Consider the following 9231-nt stretch of genomic DNA (forward strand, 5'->3'; position numbering starts at 1 on the left):
TTAAAAAATTTTAATATTAAATTAAGTAATAAAATTAAGTATGTATTATTCAGAATGATAATAAAATAAATTTATTATTTTTATAAATTTTTATAATTTTGAGTAATTAATTTAGAAAAATTAAAAAATTAATATTAAATTAGGTTATAAGATTGAATATGTATTATCCATAATAATAATAAAAAATAGATTTATTATTTTTTATAATTTTTATTTTACTTGTTTGTCTAAGCACACATACCGGACACCTCCTACCCCTCACGGGAAGTAAACCACCGTCTTCTTGACCACTCTAGGCTTCTGAACTTCTGAACTCTTAACGGTCTTCTACCCCAGAGCTACAGATCGCGAACGGCATTTCATGGGCGGCGGCCTTTGGAGCATCTTCTTCATCGAAGTCTGACGTGAACGGCCTTCCTTCGGTGCTTCTGTCCAAGTTCGAACTCCTTCCTCATCGCTGTTCTTCATCTCAATCCACTTCCTCCAGCTTCGATCGCCTTCCACCGGTGCATCTCCGTCGAAGTTCGACCTCTAGCTCTTAGATCTGGTCTGTCCTCCCCTGTTTTGGGTGTTCTCTTGTGTCCCCTGCAAGGTGTGATTTTTTTTTTCTATCCTCCTTTTTGTCTCCTCCGACCTCTGCATGTGGTTTCTCTGTGTTTGTGTTGATTTTTTTTTTTTTTATCTTCGACCTCCGACCTCTGCTTGCTTGCTGTGAATAGTTGGCTTTTCTAAATTGTTGTGCTATTAAGAAGAGAAGCTTACTGCATAATATCCTTACTGTTAAGGAGATGATGAAACAAAATTTAAAAAAAAAAGGAAGAGGGTCTTGGGAGGAGAAATGTTATTGTTGTAAGATAGATAAGTTTGTGAAATGAACTGTTGATAGTACTCAGCTTTCACGTTCTCGTGTTCCCCAAATTTTTCTCTGATAATTTTTCTATTAATTCTGAGTATGCTTACTATTTGGTTGATAGATAATTTTTTTTTTTTGATGCGTGATATATTGAAATTGATTTTTTATATAGTACAATGACTAAGGATAAATCGAAAGCGTCATGAGATATGAGGAGCATTAAGATTTTTGTTGAGATTGCACAAGAAGCAGAGAAATGGTGGTAGCTTTAGCAAAGAAGGCTGGATAAATATAGAAACTGCCTTCAATAATAAGAACGGAAGAAAATATGACAAGCAACAATTCAAAAACAAATGGGATAATTTAAGAAAGGAATGGAAAAACTGAAATGGATTGATTTTGCGTGAGACAAGGCTAAGATGGAATCATGAAAAGAACACAGTAAATGCAATATATCCTCCACTGATCATGCTTCTTCATCCTCTTAAATTTTGTTATATTACTGTATTATTGCATACTTATATGTATTAATTGTTTGTTTATGTGTGATCGACGCTTTTGTGAAGTTAATCCCAGCAAGTGAAAATTGCTGCCATGTCTGGAAATGCAGAGTCCGAGCAAAGACCATCTTCAACTTCACAGCCTCACCAAATGGAATCCCAGCAAACATACCATCGTAACTGTTTTGAGGGGTAAAAGAGCACATTGAATCCTAAATTATAAGTTTAGGAATGTTCCTAGTCTCATTATTTGTACAATGCATCTCTTCAACTTTAAAAAAAGATGAAATTTTGCCCCTTATCATTTAAAAAAGTTGATTTTAACTGTTAGTTGATTAGAAAAATGATAGAAAAGGATATCAAAATTACAAAACAAATCAATAAAAAAAATTTTAGTCCTTTTTTACGATTTTTTTGATCCTTTACTATAATTTTTTTTGGTCATTTTCTTTAATTTTGAGATCATTTTTTGATTAATTAACAATCAAAGTTAACTTTTGCTAAATGTGGGTTTAGATTATATCGTTTTTAAAAGTTGAAGGGACATATTATACAAATATTGAGTTTATGATTCTAAACACTTCTGAATGTATAGTTTAGGAGTCAATTTTCTCTTTTACCTTTATTTTTAACTTTAATCTTTTTTTCCATCTCTGGTTGAATAATGATCCAAGTATTTATAATTAAGACGATTAAGTTCGTTTTTTCTTCTTTCATAATGAATAATGAATGGAATTATCAGATTACTAAGCCATCTTTCATGAACAGATAAAGATGTTTACTCCTTATTTCGTGAACAGCAGTTTCAGCAATAACGTGTTTGTTTGATATGCATCTAATTAATTTTCACTTTAATGAATTGATCTTTTTATTAAAAAAAATATATGCATTTAATTAATATGAATATTTTATAAACAAAAAATAGCTGCACAGAAATAAACTATATTTTCTTAGAATAGAATAAATATAAATAATATTAAAATAAAATGTAGATTAAACCTATTACATCTATATTTTTGGACTTTTACTTTATCAGAGTGCTTATATGTTGGGAAACGCCCTCGTAGGTCACCTTACAAGAATGCCACTGATTGAACAAAAATGCTCCTGTAGTTTCATTTATGTTTGCATTACAATAATGTATATGCTTCATAAATTTAAATGCAATATTCTAAAGTTGAACATGCGGCAACATGATAACAATATACTTCCATTTTAAAAAAAGAATTGAATGTTTTTATGGATTTGGTAGCCACAATTTCAATCAATTACTCTAAACAAAATTAGTGAAAAGGTTTTTAGTCCAATATAATCTTAAAACAAACTATATTTTCAGATAAAAAAAATGAACTTTATGATATACTTTGAATAAAAATAAGTTTATTAATTTACAATCCACCTTTTGTTTTGAGGATTAGATGTTTCAAGTTCTTGGATCCTACCCGAGAGGGAAAGGAGAAAAGAATCAAAGCTGCAGCTGCAGATGGTGTCCGAGATGAGAGGATCTTCAGTGGTGGATGGGAATGAAAATTATAAAGGTATGCATTCCTTTTTTTGCCATGAGACAAAAAAATATAATCGAGTTTAATTTTTTATCCGTTTAATTCTTCAAATTTACTTTGCTTCTCATGGTGGTTCTAAAAAGAAGTTATACTATTAAAATTTGCTGACATGCATAATTAAATATTGAAGGATAACAGAAGGGGACATCAATGAAAAACCTCTGAAAGAATTTAATATCCAACAATGACTTGAATAGATTGTGTACTTGTTAAAACAATAACTTCACTTCTTAATTTGTTAATGCTTACTTGTTAGAGATATTAAATTATCTTTCAAGGGTCCTTCACTATATTCTCTCATAATAGAATATTAATGACAGTCATGTAAGTTAATAAAAAGAGATAAGAACAAAATACAATGTAAAGGATTATATTAATAAAAATTAAACTAACTTAAGTGTTAACTCATTCTCATTTTATCTGCATGCCAAATCATCAATATATAAGAAAATATTGGAAGTTAGTTTGCATTTTAAAACTTAAATAACTTATGTGATAATTTAAGAAAATATAAGAGACTAAATCGATAAAAGTTATAACTTGAGAAATTAAATCGAGATAAACTTGAACAACTAAGTTTGATTATCTCTTTATAACATATAGAATACTATGATTTGGTTTATAAGCAGAACGGCCAGTGAAAATCTTCTCAATGCCAAGTGATGGAACGTCTATAACAAGTGTTGAAATTGAAAGGCACATGGAGATGAAAATCCAGGGAGATGTAGCGACAAGAACTATTGTATTCGAAGTGGTTAATCGAGATAAGAGAAATGACAATTTCAATTATATTATATCCTTGCCATTGGCGAAGCAAGAACATGGACCAACCAAGGACTTGAATTTACTAACAGCTGCATATCGTTCCATGAATAATGCCATCGTTGTAAGTTGTAACGGGGACTTCATCGTACCTGAGTGGGTGGAGAGAGGCCTCCCTCAGAACGCCATTTATATGCAGCGAACCCCACGAGGCAACACTGTTCTACATTTAGCAGCTTCCTATGGAAATAATACAATGGTAGAGAAAGTAGCTCAACATGCTCCTTCCCTTTTCACAGAAACTAATGATAACTTCGATACGCCATTGCATGTTGCTGCCAGAGCAGGGCATGCCTCTACCTTTCAATCTCTTTTGAAGGCTTTTTTGCCTTTAGCACGCCAGCAAACAAGTGGCCATGATGATCAATATAATTTGGTGATGATGCTCTTGGTATCGCTCACTGTGTTACAAAATGATCAAGGAAACACTTTCCTTCATAAAGCCTTCACAATCAATAGCCATAATGGGGAAATGATTTTCCAAGCTTTCCAAGATCCTTTTATCGTAGGAGAATCTTCAGAGTTTGAGGCTGATTTCAAGACGTTTGTTAATTCTGTGGTACCATTTGCGGTTAACAGGGAAGGAAAGTCATTGTTATACCTTGCCATTGAAGCTGGCTGCAGCCAAGTTGTTACTAGTTTGATTGACATGTGTACGCACTTTGAGTTGCGACCTCAAGGAAAATCACCTCTTCTTCCAGCAATCATCAACAAGGATATAGGTAACTATTATATATGCAACTTTTGTCATTGACTTGATGATTCATTTCTTCTTCATTCTATGTATTGAAATCTTGCTACCATTATATAGGTTGATAAAATGTCCCCATTAATGTGTCTTGTTTAATTACTTATGCAGTTATGCTTGAAACCATACTTAGCAAGAAACCAGATTGGATCCATCTGAGGAATGAAGAAGGAAGGTATCCTCTTCATGATGCAGCGTTAATGGGTTACCTTGAGGGTGTTTCTTATTTGATCGAAAAATGTGTTTCTTGCACCATGGAAATGGATAATGATGGCTTCTTCCCAATTCATTTGGCTTGTAAGGGAGGTCATGTTAAAGTAGTTCAAGAGTTACTAAAATGGTGTCCAGATCCCACAGAGATGGTGGACAATAATGCCCAAACTTTTCTTCACATTGCTGTTCGGAATGGAAAATTTGAAGTGGTAAGGTACATCCTCCAACATCCCAAGCTCGAGAAGCTGGTGAATCAGAAGGATAATAATGGGGATACCCCTCTGCACGTGGCCACCCTTTACTGGAATCCTAAAATTGTGCATGCCTTTACGTGGGATAAAAGAATCGATCTTGCTTTGCTAAACCAACAGAACCAAACAGCTCTAGACATTGCAGCCCAATGGCTTGGACAAAATACATCATTTGCACAGGCAAGTATATTAATACAAAATTTAATATTTTAATGAAGATTCAATGCTAGTTTTGTTTCTAACAAATCCAAATGCATATTTGCAGCGACTTACATGGATTGCGTTGCAATCTGCCGGTAGACCTCAAAAATCAATGATGGGACTCACTCCTACAAGCGCACAAACTATAGTGATGAAAAGGGAATTCAGAACCGAACAATATGAAGACAGAATTGACACTTTAATAGTGGTTTCAACCCTTATGATAACAGCATCATTTGCTGCTGGATTTACCATGCCAGGTGATGTGGATGATGGGACTGCTGTCAATCTTAAGCGCCATATGTTCCATTTGTACATTCTTTCTCTCACAATCTCGGACCAGGGGTCTCTCCACTTTTTTCCCTCCCTTTCCCTCCACTTCCCCCATCCTCACCATTCAAATTTTTTTATTAAATAATTTTTTTAAATGATAAAATTAATGAATGGTGAGGATGGGGGAAGTGGAGGGAAATGGAGAAAAAGGAAGTGGAGAGACCCCACTTCCCACAATCTCTATGTATGGTGCCATCAGCACAACAGTTATTCTCATGTGGGCTCGACTGGGAGATCTCCGTCTAGTATATTATGCCCTTAATTGCGCAATACCACTTCTGGGAATCTCTCTTGTAGCACTATCATTGGCATTCTTGGCAGGTGTGTACCTAGTGGTGAGCAAACTTATGTGGTTGACCATTACCTTTATGACAAGTAGTGTAATTCTAGTTGTCACGATTGTGTTATTATACACTTTCCTCTGTTTACCCTCCTCCTCAACCTTGCCATTCATGAGATACATCTCATACTATCCTTTTCTTTTGCTTACAAAGCTCGCTGAACCTCAAATTGATGATAATGATGCCAACCCTGAAGCTTTTTCCCAATTCAACCCCATCCCTCTTATGGCTACTAGGTGATGTGGATGATGGGACTGCCGTCAATCTTAAATGCCATATATTCCATTTGTGCATTTTGTCTCACAAGCTCTATGTATGGTGCCATCAGCATAACAATTGTTCTCATGTGGGCTCGGCTGGGAGATCTTTGTCTATTATAGTATGCCCTCATACGCAATATCACTTTTGGGAATCTCTCTTGCAGCACTATCATTGGCATTCTTGGCGGCTGTGTGCCTAGTGGTGAGCAAACTTACGTGGCTGACCATTACTACTTTTATGACAAGTGTAATTCTAGTTGTCACAATTGTGTTGTTATACATCCTCTATTTTACACTCCTCCTCAACCTTTCCATTCATGAGATACATCTCTTATTATCCTTTTCTTTTGCTTGCAAAGCTCGTTGAACCTCAAATTGATGATGGTGCCTACCACAAAGCTTCTTCCCCAGTCGTCCCCTTGCATTTTCCTGTTCTTAAAAGTATTATTAATGTACCTGAAATAATTATAAAGCATGTTATATCTATATACTTATATTGTAAAATGCATCACTTGGGTTGTTCAAAACCAAAAAAGTGCATCGCTTGGTACTATAGGTGTACAGCTTTTTTGAACAGCATATTTCCTCTATTGCCCTTGAAGGAATCAGGTTGAAAGATCGATGGCGATTAAATGTAGTTACAATCATGACTTAGGATTATCACACGGAATTATAGAACCAACAGTTGAGTGAACGATGATTTTCCTACTCCTACATATAACAAAACCAGAACCGAAGGACTTCAATAGAAAAAGGAAAACTAATAAAAAATAAAAAAATAGTAATGAATGAAGTAAGAGAAGATTAAAAGAAACAACCAAACTCAAAATTAAACAAAGAAAACAAAAGCAAAATACAATGGCCCCAAAAATTAAACAATCATGTATGTTTTAAAAAAAAATTGAAAACATACAGCATAACCCAGTAGAAACAAATAATTTTGCAAAATATCCCCACAAATATAGAAAGAATCACTAAATTAATGTAAGAAAAGGAAAACAAAAATGGCGTAAATAATCATATAAAAAAGATTATGTACATAAAAAAAAGAAGAAGAAGAAGAAGGCAGAATAATCTAGATTTCATTAGCCGTTCCCATGATTCCATCCTTCCAAGATAGTGGATACAACAAGCATGGTAAAGTAGATATATGAGGCGATGATGAGCAGATCTAAGATGGGGAGGTTCGGGCAAGTTTCATACTCAAATATAATCAAGTTTAATTTTTTATCAATTTAATTCTTTAAGTTTACTTTGCTTATCATGTTGGTTCTAAAAGGAAGTTATATTGTTAAAATTTGCTGACATGCATAATTAAATATTGAAGGATAACAAGAGTCAAGCAAATTAGGAGAGAATGAGAGACGGAGAGGGGCGTGGAGAGAATGCAGGAGTTAATGGTGGTGCAGCGAGTGGTGGAGGACCTAGGAAAGATGACGGCAGAGGTAATTTTTCAAGTATGAAGAGTATGATTTTTACGAGCAACAGAGATGGTGAGATGGAAAAGAGGGAGGAAGAGGCCCCAAGATATCCGGCGTGGAAGAAAGGAGTATCTTACCAGGATTCCCTTCTTAGTCTGAACTCGGCTGGATTTCTGTCTCAGAATGAACCAAATACTGAAATCTTTTATGGCTTGAAAGGATACTTTGCCAAGCTGAAAGAGAAGGAAGCTGAAAAACAGGTTGAAACTGATGACAGTTCGAAGGATGAAGCCGAAGAGCAGGAACCAGGTAAGATTAAGATCCCGGAACTGATGTTTACTGCAGAGGAATATGAAGCATGGTGCAGGTCAGACTATTAGGCAGGAACATCCCTTTATGTTTTCTAAGACCTCGGTTAGAGAAAATGTGGAAAATACAACAACCGATGAGAATAACTCCTTTGAGTAATGGATACTTCATAGTATCTTTCTCTACTCAGGATGATCTTGACTATGCATACCATGAGGGGCCGTGGATGATCGATGATCACTAGTTGTTGGTTCAGAGGGGGCGGCCAAATTTTAATCCTTTGAAGGCAAAGCGGCAGAGAAGGATCGTGGTGTTGATTCGTATATCAAAAATACCTGTGGAATTATATAATGTGGAATCTCTTAGAAGAGTAGGAAACATGGTGGGTAAAACACTGAGCTAGATTTATCTACCTCAATTTCAGACACAAGGGAGGTTTCGCCCAGATATGTGTGGAGCTTGACCTAGGACAGCCGCTGTTATTGACATTTGCCTTACTTGGTGAGGAATATCGGATCGAGTATAAGGGATTGTACCCGGTATGCTTTCATTGTGGGAAATATTGACATCATAAGGAAGTGTGCCTAGAGTTTACTTGCAAACTGTACAAACACAACGGGAGGAATATGACGATCCTAGAAACAAGGAGGAGAAGGACAGTGGTACGTTGGAAGCTCATGCAGAAAGATTGACGGCAGTCGGAAAACAGGAAGAGTCACCGGCGGCAAGTCCTCACGGCCCAGAAATGTTAGTGGAGCGAGATCTTCGCAATCGGAGATTACAAACGAATATGGAGGGATACAATGGATCTGAGGCGAGGATTAAGGAAGGAAATCGGGTGGCAGTTGAGCAAAAGGGTAATACACGTGGGGAAAGCATTAATAGAAAATCTGGTGAAGGTATGACTAATAAAGGAAATATGAAAGAAAATAAGAGGATATTTGGAAGGAAATCTCGAAAAACAAATCTGAATGGGTTTCAGTTGGGGCAAAAAGGAAAGGACTTGCGAAAGTTAAGGCTAAAGGCAAGGAAAACACATCTCCAGCTAATCGTCGCCACGTGAAAGATCAAGGGGCTGCGTCTTGCTCAAACCCTTTCTCTATCCTAGATAATGGGCTAGTTAATATCACAGGCCTGGAGGATTCATGCCTTGACGTTGGGTTTTTCTTTCAACTTCCAGAATACAATGTTAATTTTTATTTTGTCAACGGTAATAAGGTTTGATTCTTTAATTTTAAATTTTTACTGATTCATACTTAAAGGTAACACTTTTTAATAAAATATAAAATATTTTTAAATTGTTTATTGAAAATGTTTATTCTAATAGAATATGATTATTTGCATTAAAAAAAGGCTATTATTATATGATATTAATTGCTACTACTTATTTTATCATTTTCAATATAAAATTTGCTTA

The 9231-nt window shown here is 35.2% G+C and overlaps 1 protein-coding gene and 1 long non-coding RNA gene across 8 annotated transcripts; one reads left to right on the plus strand and one right to left on the minus strand.

Annotated features, from left to right (window-relative positions):
* Nucleotides 1-244: 244 nt before the first annotated feature.
* Nucleotides 245-6402, plus strand: LOC129305252 (protein ACCELERATED CELL DEATH 6-like). Of its 7 annotated transcripts, none has more exons than XM_054945252.1 (7): nt 245-592; nt 1420-1545; nt 2772-2891; nt 3539-4459; nt 4597-5129; nt 5215-5477; nt 5656-6402. In XM_054945252.1, the coding sequence occupies exons 2-7, from the start codon at nt 1458-1460 to the stop codon at nt 6062-6064; spliced, it is 2334 nt and encodes a 777-aa protein (XP_054801227.1). In that variant the 5' UTR covers nt 245-592; nt 1420-1457; the 3' UTR covers nt 6065-6402. The 7 variants fall into 7 exon arrangements, with proteins under 7 accessions (XP_054801227.1, XP_054801228.1, XP_054801230.1 ...); XM_054945253.1 differs by having other exon boundaries at nt 3542-4459; XM_054945255.1 differs by having other exon boundaries at nt 1420-1529.
* Nucleotides 5121-8877, minus strand: LOC129305253 (uncharacterized). Its single transcript, XR_008591944.1, has 2 exons — nt 8026-8877; nt 5121-6540 (listed from the first exon to the last, which is right to left on the minus strand). It is a non-coding gene; the product is annotated as an uncharacterized LOC129305253 (long non-coding RNA).
* Nucleotides 8878-9231: the final 354 nt, after the last annotated feature.

This window comes from Prosopis cineraria, unplaced genomic scaffold, assembly GCF_029017545.1.
Source record: "Prosopis cineraria cultivar Desert tree isolate PC_DT_omini unplaced genomic scaffold, ASM2901754v1 PC3, whole genome shotgun sequence".
Classification (NCBI taxonomy): domain Eukaryota; kingdom Viridiplantae; phylum Streptophyta; class Magnoliopsida; order Fabales; family Fabaceae; genus Prosopis; species Prosopis cineraria.